Here is a 21,767-nt window from a genome sequence, read left to right on the forward strand (position 1 = left end):
GATGGTATAAGCATCATTGTGATACTAATTCCCACAAGATTAATAGAATACAAATCCAATTTATTCAGATTAATTTACCTTCATTTTCTTCTTTTATACACAAAATGGAAAGACTCCTATAAATTAATTGAGCTATTTATTCTCTAAAGGAGAGAGAGGGACATGGTTGTTGGCAGTGTTTTATGAACCTGAAAGGTAATGGGGCCCATAAAACTCTTTGACACATGTTTTTGAGCTTCACATAATTACTCCGTACCTCATACTTGAAGTGTAAAAAGAGACTAGTTTCTTTTGCCTGATCATCTACCAGCCAAATTTGCTGCTTGCAAGAATTTGTCATAGAGTTTTACTCCCTGCTATTTAAAAAATAATATTTAATTCATTGAGGTAGTTCATCTTTCATAAAAGGCAAAAATAGCAGTTGCATTATGTCTATCCTGCAATAATACACAACACAATCACTCTTTTTCAATGTTATTGAAAGCATATGAAGAAAATGAAATTATGTTTAGAAACATGTTGTTAATGTACAATCAATATTCTTCATGGAAAATTAAGATTCATCTTTTTGAATTAATTGAGATTCATCTGTTCTTCACTGAAGGAGAGCCTGGGCATTGGAATGGGCTGCCTGGAGAGCTGGTGGAGTCACCATCCCTGGAGATGTTTAGAAAAACACTGGACGTGGTTCTGACTGCCATGGTCTAGTTGGCAAGGTGGTAAGGTCATAAGTTGGACTGGATGATCTCAAAGGTCTTTTCCAACCCTATTCATTCTATAATTCTCTGTGATCTTACACAGACCTGTTCTTCCATATGTATAGAATCTGGTCAGGCAATGGGGTAGAAAATCTATTAGAAAACGGGGCTTATGCTGTGTGTGTATGTGGACTCTACTTGGTACAGACAGAATCACTCTCCAAAATAGGCTGTAGGAACAAAAGATACTGATTTCTGGTATTCGTTAAAGTATCACATTTAGTTGAAAAATTTTTCAAATGTGGTATAGAAACTAAAACAGAGAACTAGAGCACATGAAAAGTAATACCTCAAAGCTATCTTTAGAAATCTAGTTTGTTTCAAAACAAGCTGCATACTTAATTTCAACATGGTAAGAAATATTGAAAGTTTGTTATATATCTTGATACTATCTGCATGTGTTTCATATGTGGAAGCTCTACTTCGTTAGTTCCACTGGCTCAGACACTACTGCAAATTTCCAATGTGTTGTTTCAATATTAGTCATCTTAAATCCAAATAAAGAAAAGCCTTCTCTTTTCACCATTAATACTCTTTCTTCATCTGCCATTGATTTAAAAAGAGGCTTTTAACATAAAATAAAAGAGGCTCCTTACACAAAATAAAACATTCCTCATCTTGTGTACTTAAACTTGCTCAAATTCCTTGTTTTTAGGAAATAAGCATTATGGTGCTTAATTTTTACTGGAATAATATAAACTGTTAATATATGTAGGTACTAAATGTATCAAAAAACAGGCATTCTGTCTGATAACAGTTCCAACAAGATCTACTTTCAATGCAGGAGAAAATACATTTTAATGGTTATCACTATTGTGTTTTATAGATGTAAGCACTGCAACATTTCATGAACCTTGCAGTCAAGATTCCTGTTAAGTGTACACAGCAAGTAAATGAATTTGCCAATACACATTCTGTAAGATCTTGATTTTCCTGTCTCTCAGCTAAAATACTACAAAAGCTAGGAACGAACATTTTGACAGATTGTAACCACTTTAATTCCTCCGCTACAACAGTTCTCGCACTAAGCAAGGAGGCAGAGTGTATGCTCTCAGCAGGAACAGCTTCCTGACTAGCAGTAATGTTTCAGACTCAGGTGCCTGTGGGAAAGACAAAGAGAGACACGTTTATTTACAGTGAAGCAAAACTAAAGTGGATGATCCAGACTATCAAATGGTCTTCTCATATGTGTATCCCTCTGCTTATTTTGCTTTTATCTGAACTGTGCAAGTCTGTCAGCAAAACCATGTGAATAGGACACCAAGACAGAAGGGGGAAAAAAAGAGATCCATAAGGTAAGGGAGATGTAGATAAGAGGAAAAGCAAGCAAAACACAGAAAAGCCAGTGTGGATTCAGAAGCTTTCATTACTTAATGACAGAATTTTCTCTGACAGTTGTCTATCACATGTACCTGATTTAACTCCAAATTTTACCCCTCCATTATTTCTTGAAATGTGTATTTTTTTCCTTCTAACTGAAGTTAAATTAAAAATTTAGGCAGCAGCAACAATGCCCAACTCATGGCACTATCCCTGATCTTCCATGAAAGAAAAAAAAAAGTGCAGATTTAGAGATGTGGGGAAAAAATTCTACATTTTGATCACTTAAGTTCAGCTACAGTGTTACACTGTAACTGAACTTAAATATGTGAATTAATAGAAATATACACTGAAAAGAGTAAATCAGAAGCAAAGAACACAAAATTGGTCAAAAGCATACTTCAGAAATGTTATTTGACTTTGGAGTAGCGCTCTGTAATTCTCATTCCATATGCTTTATGCCACCATCACTTTCAAACAAAGACCAAAACCAACTAGCTATGACTTCAGTTTTAGCTTCCTGACACCCACTTTAAAGACAGTTGTTCCTATTCCTGGAAAACTGGATATTATTCAGCCAAACCATAGGTGTCTTTTGTCACATGAAATATATAGGACCTCAGTAATATTGACATGCATCTGAAATTTAGGGGCCCTTGTCATGACAAATGATACATAACCATCACATCTACCAGGGCTCTCCAGCATTTTGGCAACTTAAAAGGCTTGTTCAAATTACATGCACTGAAACAGAAAGCGTATTTTTTCCTTAGCACTTCAGTACTAAGCTTTTGTGCATAATCATATCTGTTGCTTAATATACTTCCAAAATAATTGAAAACGGCAGAAGAAAATTTAAACTAAATTCTAACAAGGTATTTAGACTCAAGACTACAGTATGCTGTATCACAGAGTTTATAATTGGGCTCAGAGAACCTGATGTAGGGGAAAAAAACAACCAAACAAACCATCATAAAAAAAGCCCAATTCTCAAATCTCTGCAAATCTAGCACTTGGGAGGAAAATTCTCTACACATATATCAAGTTAATTTGTCTGAGAAGTCACTGACAAACTGTGATTCACATAGCAGTACCTGTCACACCAACTAACAGAAAAGCACTTCAAAAAGTGGCAAGACAAACAGTAGGGGCAATTCACCTGACCTTAGATAAGAAAAATAAAGAAGCAAAACTGAAAAATACGAAAGATAGGAAACTAATATTGGAACTCAATGCCAACACTGAACGCTAAATTCAAAAAGAAGCCCTAAGGAAGGAAACGGTTATCGTTTATTATAAACAGTGAAAGGAAAGGTAATGAAATATATTGGGAATATGGTCTAATAAGATTACATAGGAGATGTTTTCTTGTGTTCTACATATTTGGTCTTTGATGGAGACAAAAAACAAACAAACAAAAAAAAAACCAACCCTGTCATTTCCAGGAAATTTACTAAGAAATGAGACAGGTAGGTGCATCATTTGATATTTGTGTCTATGCTTAAATTAAAATTATTTAAAATAATTAATTAAAAGATTAGTTTCACTCTGTGAAGTTGAGGATTCTAAAGGACATCCTTTTCCTCTATAAAGAGATGAATTATCAGAGAAAACAATAGACAATTATTCTTAATACTACCTATTCTCAATACAATGTCAATCCTATGAAGGCAGTGTAATATTTATGCCAAAGAACATTTTGGTATATGTACATTGCTATCAAATGTCAGAGCTAATTTTTAGCAACTGCTGAGAGGGGGCATGTCTAGGAAAGAAAGATTATTCCATACCACCTCAGGTTCACTGCCAGGTGATGGGGAAAGGCACTCTCACTTCTTGGGAAAAGGGGTTTCTTCTGGTCAAGAAAACATGTCAGGGGAACTGTCTGGTCTTGTTTATCCTCCTAAGGTCTGCAGTCACCATTTTCCCATGGGAATCATTCTCTTTTGCACACTTTTATATCACCATTGCTGCTGTTACTGTTCATTTATTATCTCAGTTCTGTTTCCAGTACATTGTTCTTCTCTCAATCCATAAAGTTTTGTGCCTTCAGTAGGAGGTGGGGTGGAGGGGGGAAAGTGTTTGGTGTTTTTTTTAGCAATAGTACTAAATTTGAGAATACCATTTCTAAACCATGAAGCAAGGCATTCTACATTTGTAAACAGGACTAAGGTAGAGATCTGTGGTTACACAGGCAGCACAACCAGAACTGAACAGCTTTTAGACAAAGAATGCATGAAGATATATTTACTGTGAAAAAGGTGAAAAGCAATATATTCCTTGAACAAAAACATATTTATAAAACAATGAGCTATAGAAGGCAACAAATCTCTCCAGATGAAAAGAACTGTAAAAATAGCACTTACACTGAAGAATGGAAAATTGGAGGAACATCTCACGTCATAAAGCCCAATATCCTCCCAAAAATAACCACATAACATTTTTCATACAAAGCTTTTATTTTCTTCATATCTGCTTTTGTATTCAAGGTAAGCATTTCAGGTCTTCTTTGGCTCTGCAGCTTCTCATAAACATGTACACATTGTTCACTTTTAAACCTTTTCTTACCTAAATCACTAGTAGATGAAAGTGTTTCAAATGTTTTAACCACACTATAAAACTCTGCATGTTGAAAATGTGTTCAATATTATTTCATATGGAAGAGGCTTAAAAAAGAGAAAAAAGGAACAGTAAAGCTGATAACCTTTGGTACACTCTAAAATTCACATAGGTTACAACTTCTGGGGGAAGACAGCATTTTTAGAGTGTCCAGAGTGTAACAATACTGGCAAAGAAACTGGAGAAATTACAGTAAGACAAAACATTGAAAAAAAATATTCAGGATACAAGCTGTTTGCAAAGATGTGTTCAGAAAATCCCAGTAATTTATGCCAACTACATCCCTCGAATTGTACAAATCCTTTGCTGCATTAATTCTACATCTTGACCTATGGTCTTAATCTGTATCATAAACCCATTTTTCTGTGTTTTTCTTCCTTACAGAAATACTGAACCATTAAATATTTTAATATTAAATGTGGGTCTTGAAAATAGGAAAAGCAACATCCTAAAGATGCTATAATGATGGACTGGATTAATGTGATAACACATACAATAAAATCTTAGCAAGCTGTCTATCTGCCAACAAATACAAGCACTTGTGCAGCACAATTTACATCAAACTCTATAATGTATTTTAAAAAAGTCACATGGACTGCATTGTGAAAACTTTTAAGCTTTCACTGACTTTAAAATGAGATTATGGTAACTATAGATGACTGCACTGCAGAAATCTAAAGTAATGAAAGACCTGTCCTTTTCAGATGAAAGTGAAATTATTTGTCATCTGTTCCTTTTAATCTATGAGGATCTGACTTCCACAACATATACTTGGGTTTGGTGGTTTTTTTTGGTTTTTTGTTTCATGGGTGAAGCTGATAATTTAAAATGAAAACATCTGTGAAAATTCTTTGAAATGGTATGTTATTATCATTAATCCAGATATTATGCTCTACAAACACACATTGGGTCAAATGCTTTAGAGCAGATAATTTCATCAAAATTATTACCTTACAGTAACATTTGGTGATATCTAACTTTAAAGCCTCTTATTTTAAATATTGATATGTTTTTTACTGAGTACCCATATACACAAAACTATATATATTCTCACCTTAGAATGAATGTTCAATAGAGCATTACTGACAGTAGATACTTAGAAAGCCCTGGAAAATCTTTCTGATATTTTTCAACAAAATTATTTTCAGCAATAACTCAGGTTATTACATTAGTTCAATTCAGGAAAGAATTTTCTATTTTTATATTTTTTACGATTCAAGGTGGTACATAGAACTACACTGGAATTTGTTCAGTATACAAAATAAATATTAAAACCAACAGCATTTCTTTTAGGTTGCAAAGAAGAAAAGTGTCTACCCAAGGTATAATTAAATAGAAGACTCATTTTGGTTCAAAATATGAGAAACTAGTGAACCCTTTCAATAACAATGCTATTCAGTAACAGAATGCTATCAGTAACAGGTAAACTCTCAATATATTTTACACTTGTACTTGACTTTCAACTTTCTACTACTTCTTCAGTGGTGTCAGTAAGGAAAAACTGAAAGATTAGTGGGATCCCAGTAAAAGAAAATCTAATTGTTTCATTTAAAGCAAGAGAACAAAAGTCATAGACTGCTTTGGGTCGGAAGGATCCCTTAAAGATTATCTACCATGGGCAGGGCCACCTTCCACTAGACCAGGTTGCTCTAAGTGCCATCCAGCCTGATCTTGAACACTTCCAGGGACTGGGCATCCACAGCTTCTCTGGGAAGCCTGTGTCAGTGTCTCACCACCCTCACAGTAAAAGACTTATGTCCCATGTGAATCTACTCAGTTTAAACTATTGCCCTTTTTCCTGTTGCTACAGGCTTTGGTAAAATTACTCTCTCCATCCTTCTCACAAGCCCTGCAAGGTTCTAAGAAAGGTCTTAAGGCTGAATAATTCCAACTATCTCTACTGGTCTTCATAGGCTTTAGCTCCCTGATCACTTTTGTGGCTTCCTGTGGGTCTGGCAGAAGTGCCAGGAGCCACTGTTCCCACTGCTTTTCAACATTTCTGCATTCAACTGAACCACTTAATTAAGAGTGTAACAGCTTAGCTTAAACCCACTTCTGTCATCTGGCTAAGATGTTCTGCCAAACTTTGCACTGGTCTAGTTCAATGGAAAATTGAAATATCCACTAAAAGGAATATTGACATCCAAGACTATGAAAAGTGATAGAGGCATTCAGGGTTAAAGGTATCTCTATTTGTCAGCGTATCATCTCTTAGAACATATTTGTCAAGATCAGCATTATAAGTTAATCAGAAAAAAAAAAGTTCCAAGAGCAAAGGTCAAAGCCACCATAAATTATACTGGGACTAACAAGAACTTTAACAAGAACTCAGAAAGAACTCCCATTTTATCTTTTTTTTTTTAATTTTTATTTTCCATATTTAGTGATTTCTCATTTCTGTAAGATTTAAGGACTCTTCTCTCAAATGACATGTAACAGAATCATTAGATTCTACAGCTGTGCTTCAATAAAGTTGGTCAGTAAAATTCTCCCCTACAATGGATGAAAAATAGGAATTAACCCAACCAACACAACCTGCAATTTGAAATATTACCAATCTCCTAGGTACTCTGTTCTGGGCTTTTATTCAGTTTCTTTTTTTACAGAAAATACAAACAGAACACATCTGTTAACTATGTTCTGGACTTAACCTCCACATAAAACAAAACCAGAGACAGTCCCAGTTCCAGACCTTCAAAATACTGGAATGAACAATGGGGTCATAGCATAAATTGCTACTTTCAGTTACAGCCAAAGGCAGAAGGATGCTTTATTATGAAAAGTATGTTGATCCTAAAAACATCATAAGATCCTGCCCTGTTAAAACACTCTCCTGTTGGAAGAGTATGTAACAGTGGAGGAGGATTCCTTTAGTCAAGGGTCAGATAAAGGCATGGGTTAACTCAGGCTGCAAAAGAATGAGGCAGCCTAGGAGTGGGACCATTTACTAAGCCATAAGGGGTAATGTTTTGAAGTGTTAGTAGCTTCAAATTGAGAGGGGAGGTTTAGATTAGATACTAGAATAAACCTCTTTAACTTGAAGGTGTTGAGGAACTGGAACAGGTTGCTCAGAAAAGTTCTCTTCCCTGGAAGTGCTCAAGGTCAGGCTGGATGGGGGTCTGAGCAACCTGGTCAAGTGGAAGGTGTCCCTGACCATAGCAGGGGGTTTGGGACTAGCTGACCATTAAAGGTCCCTTCCATCACATAGCATTCTATGATTTTATGAGGCAGAAAAACACAGAATAAATAAATATATATCAACAATCAAAAAGATCATCAGGACTATAAATAAATCACACCAACCTTGTTTTTAGAGTGACTTGAAGGGCATGCTAACAAGAGAAATTGAAGCTAGAGGTCTCTCTACATATGGTTTATGTTTTCTCCAACAACAGCATATAATTTTTCAAAATAAATAACACTTTCTTCTAGAGAAGCAATTTCCTTATTGCTGTACTGTACTACAGGCAACAAAGGGAAGTGTTAGGACATGCAAAAGCATAGGTGATATTGAGTAACTGGATGCTACTCAGGAGAAAACCAGAGGCGCTGTTGCTCAGAGACCCCTTTTAAAAAGTCATACTCCTCACCCCACTTAGATGATTTCCTCTTATCTGAGAGAAATCAAGTGTTTGAAGAAAGACATCCAAAGAACCAGCCTAGTCAGAGATCAAAATAATACAAAGGCCACACAATTTGGAAGAAAGCCAAAGATCATCATGTAAAAGCAAAACCATCTACAAATTTAACATGTTATTCATGAACGGTCCTTTTATTGAAAAACATGCACAAAGTCTTTGAAATAAACCTCTATACCAAAAGTATTGGAAAATATAGTTTAAATACAGTTCATATATTTTCAAATAGTCACCACATAACATTTTCCTATTTGTAGGGCTAACATAAAAGCATATCCATGAAGCATATTCCAAAACATCTAAAATAAGCAAATTTGCCAACCATCTGTGCAAAAAGCAGTCTAACTTAGACTTAAACACAGAAAAAAAATAAATAGATTCCAGCCCAGCAGTGGAACAACACACCTGATCTAACATGAGACTAAGCATGGAAACATTCTAGTTTGAATTTAGCAACAAAGAATATGCAGACCAGGAAGACTCTGGCTAATCAAACCTGCTTGGATTTGCCTATATATCTAACACTTCTATATGAAACACAGTATTTAGGTGCATTTTTGAGTTATTGACAACATTCAAGGCACACCTCTAATAAACAATATTTGACATGCCAGATGCTAGACTAGCTGTCAATGTTTTTTGGGTTTTTTTTTAAGGTAATAGCCTTATGGTTAGAGCAATCTCTAAGAAAGCACTAAATTGCATCTTAAAAACTGAGATATTTCATACCATCCCCTCCTAGCAGAGAATGAGTGGAAAAATATCCACTCCTAAGGGCTAAGCTCAGTGAAGGACTTTCCACTACTTCTTCAGTGGTGTCAGTAAGGAAAAACTAAAAGATTAGTAGGACCACAGTAAAAGAAAATCTAATGTAGCTTATGTTTACGCCCTTATCTGGAGCAGGGGGGCTTACTCCTGTAATAGTAATGAAAATTACTATTTTCATAGTATATGGTACAAAAAAAATAGTACATTACATAAACAGCACAAAGAAAACTGTCAAAGAGGTCTCAATCTCTGTCTTGTCAGTCCTGCTGAAAGACATGGAATACTCCTCTACCACATATTTAATTGAAAATATCCATTTTCTTCAAGTTTACCCTCCCAACCTACTTCCCGTCATTCATCCATATCAGTGGTTCTACTTACAATGGAAGTATGAATTGCCAGAATTCAAACACATTTGAGAAATTGTAATGGTGCTTACTTAGCCTTAAAGGGTCGAATCCAATATTCAAAGCAGTAAGACATTTCTTATGTTGATGCCGAGGACTTCTATGTAATATGTCATCTGGACAGACTACAACACAACTGGTGAGACAATCTGGTGAGTCAATTTGCTACTCACATTAACAGGTTACTAGTATGTTATAGAGACCATCAAATTCAAAGATTTAAAAATCTGTGGTTTTCACTTTTGAAGCTGAATGATAACAGATCAATAACAGAAGCTGTAGGCTTTAATTCAGAGCTGACTTGTTTGCATCCAATGTAAAAGGGCAGTGACCATTTGCCATCTAACAGCTGTTCAGTATCCTGTGCATGATGATATGGTAGCTCCTGCTGTAGATGTGGCCAGGTGACTGCCACAGTTAATTGCCATTCCTGCTGGCAGTTGCAAATCAGGAAACAATAAGACCTGGAGACCATAATAGCCCGTGTCTTTTAGACAGAAAGCAACTCCAGAACAGGACAACGAAAAGGTATTTCTCAAATGAGCTGCATCTACCTAATAAGAACAGGGTGTCAATTTAAGGTAAGGTTAATAGAATATAATATTTTTTCGTGGTTTAACCCCAGCCAGGAACCTGGGAACCAAGACCCAGGCAGCTGCTCATTCTCTCCCCATGAGCAGGACTGGGGAGAGAATCAGAAAGGTAAAAGCCAGCAAACTCAAGGGTTGAGATAAAGATCATTTAATAGGGAAAACAAAAGCCATGCACACAGGAAAAGCAAAACAAGAAATTAATTCATCCCTTCCCGTGGGCATGCAGGTGTTCAGCTGTCTCCAGGAAAGCAGTGCTCCATCATGTGTAACAATGACTTGGCAGACACCACCGCTCTGAACCTCCCCTCCTTTTCCCCCCCCATTTCATATACTGGGCATTATGTCACATGGTCTGGAATACCCCTTTGGTCAGTTGGGGTCACCTGTCCTGGCAGGGTCTCCTCCCAACCTGCCATGTACCCACAGTTTCCTCACTGTGTGGCAATAAGGAAAGCAGAAAAGGCCTTGGCTCTGTGTAAGCCCTGCTCACCAGTGGCAAAAATATCTCTGTATTATGCTACGGGAAATACTTTGCATTTTGGACTTTTAGCTCCCTTTTTCCTAGTACTATCACCATTAAATAAACATAAATGCTGGGTTTCATACGGCTGTCTTCCATACACAAAACTCAAAACAAGAAGGTCAAATTTCCAAGTACCATTCAGTTTTAGTAATGCCTTTCAAAAAAACCCCATTTACTCACCCATAGAAATATTACCTTAACAGAACAGCACAGGGCTCTAATGTTCTACTCCTTGGGCTTAAAAAACAGTATAAAAAAGGAAAAGCAAAAGCTTGTAACAGCCACAACTTTGCTAAAAGCTGATTCATATATTACTTAAAAAGTTAGCATTTACATATAAAAAGCTGCTCAGTATTTATACTAAACTCAACTGAATAAATGCACTAAAATGTAGTTCTGAATCAAAACCATGTTATTTAGATTCCTGATGTTAGCAGGCAGCTGTGATAACACATAGAATTTCCTTAATTTGACCAAACTTTCTAACATGGTAAAATTCATACTCCAGTTATGAAGAAGAAAAAAAACAAAAAACAACTACTCATTTTGCCTTTACAACAGTAAAAAACCAGTAAAAAATACAGTGTGAGGTATTCATTGTAGGTAGTTCTTCCTGGTTTACTCCTGTTCATTAAGCAGGTATGCGAGATACATGTCTGGAATCCAAAAATGTCACAACTCTTTGAATTCTGAATTGCCATGAAGGTGGCCACCCTCTACCAGAAGAGCCTTCTGAGGCTGTTTTTGCATTTAATGATACTTCTGCTGAGTAAAATAACTCTTTGTTGGTCACACCAAGGACCATAAATAGCCTATTTCTACTACTTTGTTTTTGTCTTCCCCTGTTGAGAGCCTACCAAATCAGACCATTTTCCTTCAGATGGAGAATATTACATTATATTTATCACTATAGCAACTAACCTAATTGATTTGATGCAGGTTTCTCTTCCACCATAGGATGGAGCCATTATCCCTAAGTATAATCTAAACATTTAAGAAAGAAAAAATTATCAGTTTATCATTTTATCACACCAATAGGAATATAATTGGACTTCAGATACTAAAGTATAAATGAAAGTCTAATGGGTTGTACATGTACATCCAGAACATTCTTTATAAGTATGCTTATCTGTCAAGTGGAATTTAGAGTATAGTGTTTACTGGTTGCTCCTGGTAATTGGGATGACTATTGTACAACAAATACACTTCCAGAAACTAAGATTCACAAAGTAATTAGGAGAAGGAGAAGCAATGTTCAAATAACTGATTCAGATATAAGTTTTGTCAGACTAACAGATTAAAAACGGAAATAGGTAAGATAGATCAAAAATTGTATGTACAGTGCTATTGAGAAAGGAAAAATGGAAAAGTTCTTTCCCAGATTTTGTTTTGGAGGCTGCAGGGTTTATTTTCAGTAGAATGATACAATGAGAGATAATAAAATATTAGGTTCCTGTAATTAGTTTGAAAATATATTCACCTTTATTGTTATACTTCCATGTACCTGACAATAAGGTGTGGGGGAAAGTAGAGACCACCTTACATATTCAAATTATTTCCTTTTACTTTCTAAGAAATATGTCAATCCTGTTATTTTTAAAGCATTTTTAAAAGTTATCATGTCCCCCCCCTCCCAACACCCAGATCTGCTTTTCTTCAAGAAAAGGCATCAGATGAAAAAAAAAAGATTAAACTTTAGCTAATTTATAAAAGAATTCATAAAATCTGAAGTGCAGCTTTACCTAGAAATAGCTTTACTTTTTTTTATCTTGATTTTTCACAGAGCAAAAACCATTTTTTTCAATGTCTCAAATACTACCACTAGAGAAAATGTTCATGATGCTTCATTAACATTTGGAATTGCAATTGTCAAATCAGTGAAGCATTACACAAATGGTGGAGTGTTTTGACACTGCATATTTTAAGCAGCATGGTGCTTTTCAGTGCTATATGAAATGAAGAGTGTACTACATATTTGAGGAACACCATCTACACTGGCTGAGAGAACTAATTGGAAACTGGTCTTTAAGCACACTAGAAAATGCCTTCAGATTATCAGCCAACATTTGCATTTTTTATCAGTAAACAATGCAAAAAAATAAACAATGAACAATGTGTAACAATTTAAATGGATGACTACATTCCTTAGGACAAAACATTGTCAAACTTCTCATTGCTGAAAATAAATAATTTTTAAAGTGTCCGAGTTCATGGTTAACTCTTTTTGAGGCCATGCTGATCAAAAATATATGCACAAAAGATCTCATATCTCCTCATAAGAAGCCCATGACTCTTTGGACACTTCTAGCACAAACTTAACAAAATATTTCCTATCACTAATATCAAACTGAATTCCCTTTACACTTGAAATATTCATTTTGTAATATGCACTCCCATGATACAATAGATGCTTTTAAAATTTACTATGTTGTTTATTATATCTATAATAATATATCTATATAATATATCTATATAATATATCTATATTAACACATTGACTAAAGCATTATGTAAAAAATATTAATATTTAGTGTGGCCTCTTTAATATGATTTTATTAATGAGAAGTGTAATGCTAAATTACAAAAATAATTACAAAATATGTTATTTTCAGAATAATCTACTTTCAGTGTCATCAGTATAAAGGGCCCCTGTAATAAGCAAAACAAAAGTGAATTAAAGGTTCTCCTAATTAATTATGATTTTGTTTCAAAAAAAACCCAGAACACACACACAGAAAAATGGTGAATGTAATACAGTTGGAGGGAATGGAATAGAGGGTTAAGAAATGCAGCAGGTATGCTCCTGCAAACCAGCAGCTATTTCCTATTCATCACAGCCTACACCTATTACAGCTCAACAAGACAAGCCTAGTGCAAAATCTTTTATGCTACAGCTAATGAAAGCAATATGCACCATGGGAAAATTACAGACCCCATTCAGCTCAGGGTGGGAAAATACAGTGTAGATTCATTTTGGCAAAGCTGTGTGGGTCCTTCCTGATAAATTGCATATTTTTTATTATTATTCATAAAACTGCTTTTTCTGTTCTCTTTGCAAGTTTCCCATCCTGGTGCTATAGACCAACTTGCATTCCCTAACTTGAAGTATGGACATTAACTCCATTTTTATGTTATGTAATTGCTTGAAATGATTCTTGCTAAAAGAAAAACAAAGAAAAACAAAAATGACCAAAACAAACAAAAAAGCAGGAAAAAAAATAAAGACCTTTAAAAGTATTTATAGTCCAAGTACTTGATTCTTACAGATACCTTATCTGCAAGTGTAATTAATGGAATATCTATCAAGCCTTAAAAAAGAATATAAAAACCCTACTGATAACCTGAGATGCAGCTCTAAAATAGGCAATACTGACTTGCTAAACAGCTGAAGATATGCTAAGGAGGTGCCAAGATTTGCTCCTATAGAATTTCAGAGGATCACATATGATCCCAGGGATGTTAAGACATCTGTCACTTGATGAAATATGTGCTTCCTAGAAGAATGAACATAAGCAAACCATCTTTTTCATGGAAGGTGGATGGAGTTAGGAGAGTGTGTATGCGGAGGGAGCAGCCTCAGAGCAATCTGGTAACATCTGACAACAAACAGCGAACAGTGGATCAGTGTTACTACCGATAGAAAGTTTGTTTCTAAAATCCAAGAGATGCTACTGTTTGGACTGGAAAAGCCAGATCTACAACCTAAGGACATCTCAAGCTCCTGAGAAGCAGCAGTATTAAAGTGCCAGTCTACCTGCTTTGCCAGAGGGGAGTGGGGGGAGATGTGCTGAGGGGCAAGTCTAAGGCACAGTACCTACGCCTGCCAGCTTCAGAGCTTGGCCTGCGCCTCAAGTGTTACCTCACATGGGAAGGGTGTAGGTGTATGCCCAGCAAAAGCACCAGGACAAATATGTACTTACTGCAGTAAGCGATTAGAAGACTAGCCAGGATCATGATAGCCCAGAAAGTTGAGGACATGCTTGGCAAGGCGCTGGCATCTTTCCTACTGCTTCTCCTGGGAGATGGAGCCATTGAAGCCACTTCCCCGGTGGGGGAAAGTCAGACAGTTTCACCAGCCAGCTCTCCCCTTGACTGATGGCCTTGCTCCACGTGTAATCCTCAAGGAAGGCATCTTCCAACGACTCTGCTGTTCATCATCAGCAACCTGTTCCTGCTGCAGGAATCATCTTCCAGCCAGAAAGCCAAGGCGGCTCTAATGCACGCGGGGCTTGGGAACAGTGGCCACAGCCAGCTTCCCTCCTGTCACTGTGGTGGGGTTCACTAGCATGGAGGGTTTCACTGCGGCTTGGATACCTCGCGTGGTACTGAGCTTCGATGATGTCCCACGAACAAGCCTATTTCTTTTTTTTTCCCCCCCTTTCTGTTTTTAATTTGCAGAAGTTGTTCCGTTTGCTGTCCTTCCCCCTGCCTCCCCCTCCCCGGGGGCAGCCCCGCAGGCGGAGCGCGGGCCCCGGCGGTGCGAACGCGGCGCCTCCCCCGCCCGCCCGCCCGCGGCTCTACGGCGACCCCCGCTCAGGGCGCCGCCGCCCCCCGGCCCAGGCCAGCATGGCCGCGGGGGCCCCTGAGGGGCCGGGCAGGGCTCCGCCGGGCAGCTCCGCGCAGCGAGGGCGATCCGCGCCCCGGCCCAGCGCCCGCAGGGCGAAGACAGCCCCGTCCCCCCACGGCCTGTCCAGCCTGAGCTCCCCTCCCGACCGGTCCTGCGGCTCGACGGGGCGGAGGCGCGAGAGGCGGCCGGGACACTTTATGCGGAGGGTCGGCAGCGGTTCTCCTCCTCTCCGTGCGCCGCCCGCTCCGCTCTCAGGCTCTGCCGCTACAGCGGCGCTGGCCCTTCAAGTAAAGGAAGCGGGAGGAGGAGGAGGAGGGGGCCGGCGGTCACGCCCACAGGTGCTCAGCGCTCCGAGCAGAGCGGTCCTTCCCCCTCGCCGCTCCGCTCGCGCGTCCCCGCCGGAGGAGCGCGCCCGCCCCGGGGCTCGCATCGCCCCCGGCCCCGCGCCGCTCCCCGATCCCGCTCCCCGCTCCCGCTCCCGGGGCGGCGCCCGCCGGGGTTAGGGTGGGAGGAGCCGCGGAGCGACCGTCCCTGTCCCCGCAGAGGCTGCTGCCAGCCCTGCGGGGCCGGCGGCGGTAGCGGGCTGTGCGGCGGGCAGGGGCCGAGGGGCGAGCCCTGTGCCTCGGCGGGATAGAGCCGGCTCCGGCCCCCAGCGTCTGCCCACGGCCCCCAGCGGAGAGATGGAGCGGGGGAGCCGCCGGGCCGGGAGCGGAGCAGAGGCGAAGGGAGCGGAGGCGGTTCCCGCCCCGGTCCCCCTCTGGGAATCTTCGCTCTCGGCTGACAAAGAGTCTCGACAGTAAAAGAAGTGGCCCAGGGAATTGTCTGTCCCAGTCCCCTCACCTGCACAGTGCGGCTCGAAATCTCCACGATTGCGCCTCGACACTATAGATGCTAAAGGAAACAATTCCTCATTGTGTATCCATCTGCGGTCCTTAAGGGGACTGCTGTTGGCACGCTGTTTCTGTCGCTGAAATGGCAGTGACACATCGGTATGAAACCCGCTTTAGAGAGTTTAAGTTCACATGTGTGCCAGTATCCTTTATGATTAAAAGCTTAAATGTTCTAAGAGGGACCAGGTAGTTGAGCTTTTCTGTTTGGAGTCTCCATAGCAATGTCTTCAAATTAATATTTTAAGTTCTGCAGAAGGTAGTCACGTCCCAGGTACAGGCAGACTAGAAGAAGAGCTTGGTCACAAATCGTCCCATTATCTCCTCCTGTGTTTTACTTGCTTAACAGAAATGCCATGAAAAAGGTGATCCGTATTCCTTCAGAAGTCCCGAGTTTGTCTGATTGTTTGCCATTTAAACATCTAGACTTAAAATTGCATATGAATGATGCAGTATTCACAAGACAGGACTGTAAAGACCATTTCAATACAGCTGCACTTGATTAGATACTTGTAACTAAGTTCAGTTTTGCACCATGAGGACATTGCCAATGTAATCACTTTGAATTTAGAGAAGATTTTCTACCAGAATAGTTTCATCCTGAACTGGTAGGGCAATAGATTAATGTGTTCAAACATGCTTCAGAGATGAGATTTTAACTATTGTTTGGGAACAACTACATTTGTGTACAGAACATCTCCTTCCAAATGTGCCTTTCTCTTCCCTTATTTTCATGGGAATTTCTTTTCTAGTATATTTGAAAACTAGAATAGAGCACAACTCAAGCATTAAGACAATCTGCTAAGCTGTATTCTCCTTCCCCACATCATTTAAAAGAGCGTTTATATGTAGGGAAGAAATCTTTGTATCACCTTCCATCCCTAACTTACATACTATATTTTCCTTCTAAGTCAACATAAATTTGTCATCCCTCTTGTAATCCTGAAGTATTACTTCAATTTACAGTTTACCCAAGAAGTTGTGGTTAGACAACAGGATTTCCCTTGGAAATACATCCAGCTTTCAGTCTGAGGAGTGGGGACCATGATTACTGTCCACCTAAATAGAACTTGAAGGTTCATGCAGAAACTGAAGTCCTGCTTTGATAATTCTGAAAACTGACATTCTTCACTTGAGACCAGTTTAATTCACATGTTGAAGAACTACTCAGTTACTCAGAAAGTAAGGCACCACTCACTGAGTACAGGAACCACTGAGCTGGGGCTGTTGTGTTTTTCTATACAACCACCTGTAATAGTTTTACAAAGAAATTTTAAATCTAGATTTTCAAACATTACATTCTGATTTGATTGTCAAAGACAAGACTTAAAACTGGTCTTAAAATGTAATTTTAGGTCACTGTTGATTTGTTTTGTAGGTGCATGTTGATCTCCAGTAATGGCCTGGCTGCTCTGCACAGTCTTGTACTGAGGAGTATTTCACCCTACAGTGACACTATTCACAATGTAAAGTCTTACTTAAGGAAGAAGTGATAGAATGTGATCTCAAATTAATTTGCTTGCCCCTTTCTTGATATGTTCTCCACACTTTGATTTTCAAGGAAAGTGTGTGAGGACTGTCTCTATTGCCTTCCTAATCTCCCAAGAAATTCCCAGTATTCAGACCTTTGTGTACAGAAATGTAAGAAACAATGATTAACATCATGGGCAGATGTCTAAGAGCTGAATAGAAAATAGAAACCTAATATAGATAAATAAAATAGAAACCTAATAGCTGAATGGAAAATAGAAACCCAAGTTTATACTTATATCAAAGTGAAATACCCCTTTCAGAAATCAGATTGGATCCCATACAGTCAAAGACATAGATCTCTCATTTTGCCATTGCTGTTGGAAGAGTTACTATCTGCAAGAAAAATAAAATAATTTTTAAACTCTTTACTAAGATAGGCTGTGCCACTGGTCCAATTGAAGTTATAAGCAAAATATATCTATTGACTAGAAAAGGCATAGTTTGAAGGCTGTTGTAAGCTGTATCTATGTCAGAGTTTGTCTATGATGTGTGTATGCATCACTGCTTTCTGCTCGGATGTCAGACCCGTGAAGCCTGTGTAGTGATGTTGACCTCTATTACAGGTGAGAGGATAGCCTACAGAGGATAAATCTTAACATTCATTTAGCATCAAGCATGTACATAATAGAAAGTAGATAATGTTCTTCAGGTCTTTACAGAGAGACCTTCTGTTCTTTTTGAATTTGTTTATTTGCTTTGAAAATAGAAAGTTTAAATAAATTGTGGGTAAACTCTGGACATTTAAAAATGTCCAGATCTTGAACATTTAAAAATGGCATTGCACTGATTCAGTACACATCAGAGAGAATTAACAGTCAGTAATATTTAAGCCAACAACTGAGTTTTTGCTTGGGCTAAAATAAAAATATTCAGTTAATTCTAAATATTGATTTTAGGGAAATAACGGAATATCTGAATAGACATTATTGACTAGATTTGTTAATTTTGATATAAATATAAGCAAAAAATATGTAAAAGCATAGCAGCCTTAAAACTTTTTTTACAATTTTAAAAACATGAATTACATACAAGAGCTGTGTAGTTAGTATAAGCTTGTTGTTATATCACAAAAGATTTTCAAGGGAAGAGCAGTGAAGCTTAATACTAAAAAGTAAGCTCCTCAATTTTATTTAACTATTTATATTTTTAAAAAATTGAAAATTAAAAAAAATTAAAAGTTAAAGAACTCTGTATGTCTTTTTATAAAAATCCATAGCACGTCTTTAACAACCATGGCAAATATAAAAAAAGAAGAAAAGAATGCAAGACAATTGCAATTTTTTTCATCTTCCTTGAGATGGAGACCATTCAGGGGATATAGATTCACGGTTAAAGAAAAATAATCATTTTAGTTAGATTTTATGAGAAGATTTTCTATCTTTGTATTTACTAATCTTAGGCCATCTTTGGAAAAAATGTTTTATCTAAACACATGCCTCATTTTTTTTTTTTTCCTTTTTAATTCCTCTTTTGTGTCTGGAATATTGACCATCTATTTAGTAGGGAAGTTTTTGCTATTGATTTACATGAAGCAGAAAATTATCATACTTTTGAACAAAGAAAAAGTAAGGAAGAAAGAGAAACAGTGTGTAGTTGCATGCTTAATTCATTGTGAAATTCTAATTTAGAGAGTTCAGTCCTCCAAATTTTAGTCTAAATGGCAGCCAGCCACATACATCTGAAACTGTGGGATAAGTAACTTAGTTCTCACCCACTAGTTCAGAAAAAGTCTTTCTTTTCAGAATACTTCAAAATTTGTACAGAGGTATTTTGATACATGCATATGAAAGACTTTTTTTATGGTCAGTAACAGTAGGGTTCTTAATAACAATTCTGTTAATCCATAGTCAAAATATATTTAGAGAGAAGCATTGACCAAATGTAATTATTGCATTATAATTGTCTATGTGGCAAGTATTCTCACTGAGGAGTACTTTTGTTGATTTTTACAAATGTAAAACTACAACCTTGTTCGTGGTAGATTGTGCGTTTTCACTGATCTTTTTTCTTTAACAAGGTACCAGTTAGTAGTGTTCTTTCTTTATTTTTTTTTTCCTAACCATTATTAATTTAGCTGGCTTTGAGGGTTTTTTCCTAACTTTAATTACCTGCCAAAGATATTATCGATATTATGTGATATTGATACAGTTTGAAAAGCTGTATATGGTTTTGATTCAACATGAAAGCTTTCATAAGTTATGGGAAATTCTCACCTTGTAAAACCAAATCTATGAAGTTGTTCACTGACAGCTATGTTAACCCGTCCAATTATGTGCAAAGACAAACATTTTTAAAAAGCAAGAAAGTGGCAGTGGGAATATGTTTCCAATACAAAACATTTTTATACCTGTCTGTATAACTGATGGGGTGCCACAACATCCACATTATCATCCTGACTGAATTTTATTTGTAGATTTTACACTAAAATGCAGAAAAGCAAAGAAGAGGAATACTTAATGGTGTATTTTAATTCCACTTTGTGTCAAAGACACAAATAGTTTTTATTAAAAAATTACACCAATATTATAGCCTTTTGAAATGTGTCTGCCATTTTTTAAAAGGAATACTAGTTATAGATGATTAATTAAATTTTTGTAAAAAATTAACTTTTCATAAAATTACTACATTCCCAGTTAGATCCTGAAAATATAGAGATTGGAAAAAAAAAAAAAAAAACACTTTACTGTTGTCATGCAAGCCCAAATATCACATCTAAAGCTGAGTCAAAATAAACTGCATCTCTTCATTGCATATACTAATAAAATGTTTACTTTTTTATGATGTGGGTGTGTAAAACTGTTTCTTTGCATTGAAATGCCTACAACTGATGTGGCAGATAAGTACATTCCTGTCACTTAGCAACCTTTGCTAGTTCAGAAAAAAAAATTAGGGGATATCTTAAATGGTATTATAAAAAGTGTCTGGAATTTAGAAAATTACCAAATCATTCAGAAATGAATCATTACCTGAGCTACAGTGATGTAATATACTGGATTTGACAGCAAGAACAAAAATAACTAACTTGCATGCATGGATAATTTAGGAGGTGAGTTATTTAAAAAAAATTAGGAAAGAAATCAGAACATGAAACAGCAAACAAACCTGAAATAAATCCAAATATGGTAAATTGCTTTCATTACAGCAAATAGATAGAAAATGAGAGGGATATGAAATCATGACTATGAGCAAATTTCTGTCTTGGAAATGACAAATTATTAATCAGATCTGTTGTGAGATAGGTCTAGTTTAATTTTATGCAATCAAGCAAAAGGGATGCTAAATTTCAGTTCCAAAATATCCAAAAAAATCTGCTTTTGATTACATGACAAATAACACATGCAATTCTTTTACAATATACTTAAAGTGAGGAAAGAGTACATTACTTGCTTAAGAAATTATTCCATTTTGTCTTTTTTTTTTTTCCTCTTATTTCCCTCTACTTTTTTTCCTTCAGTGACATACCACAATTTGTTAACTTATACACTTGACACTTACACGTGTTAAGAAGTGTACAGTCACAAAGATCTAATTTTTTTTGTCCGTTCTGTATTTTTTTTCTGTCCTGTGTCTGTTAACTTCCCGCACAGTATTCTGTAGGAGAGAGAAATCAAAGTATCCTATAGCTGTCTGTATATACAATTGGCAAGCACCCATTCTAAAGGAAAAAGCATCACTGCAGATCTGGCAACTGCATGATCCTGTTTTTCAAGAAGTGCTCTCCAAAGCCACCTATGAATTTTCTTTTTAAGTCATTATTTCCTTGGACATATTAACACACACATCAGACACGTAAAGGTGTATGAGCCTATGTCTTCTTGCCTTTTTCTGGAAATCTTGCCCCTTCCTCACAAACCTTGCTATAGGAGAGGAAACGGTTGGTGTTGTCTGGAGATAGAGTACAGGGTTGTGTTTGAGAGCTGAATTCTGTTGATAATGAAGCCAATACATTTTCTGAGCAGCTCTTTGCTGATGGTTTTAATGTCTCTTGTTGCCTTAGTTGCTGCTGGAATCATGAATTATTAATGTTTTTTGGTTTGGTTGGGGCTTTTTTTTTTCTGTAAAGACCTAGAGAATTTTGATAAAATATTGTGAGAGTTCTGTTTGAAGGTGAGGTAGCATACAAATAGTTAAAAAATGTATTTTTATGAACTCAT

General features: G+C 37.3%; 1 protein-coding gene across 1 annotated transcript in view; it reads right to left on the reverse strand.

Annotated features, from left to right (window-relative positions):
* Nucleotides 1-14,957, reverse strand: part of LOC131572839 (chemokine-like protein TAFA-5) — a 403,451-nt gene extending 388,494 nt beyond the window's left edge. Inside the window, exon 1 of the mRNA XM_058826227.1 lies at nucleotides 14,547-14,957. Coding sequence (XP_058682210.1) covers nucleotides 14,547-14,658 — 112 coding nt within the window. The 5' untranslated portion in view covers nucleotides 14,659-14,957. The remainder of the gene's footprint in view (nucleotides 1-14,546) is intronic.
* Nucleotides 14,958-21,767: the final 6,810 nt, after the last annotated feature.

This window comes from Poecile atricapillus, chromosome Z (assembly GCF_030490865.1).
Source record: "Poecile atricapillus isolate bPoeAtr1 chromosome Z, bPoeAtr1.hap1, whole genome shotgun sequence".
NCBI classification, from domain to species: Eukaryota; Metazoa; Chordata; class Aves; order Passeriformes; family Paridae; genus Poecile; species Poecile atricapillus.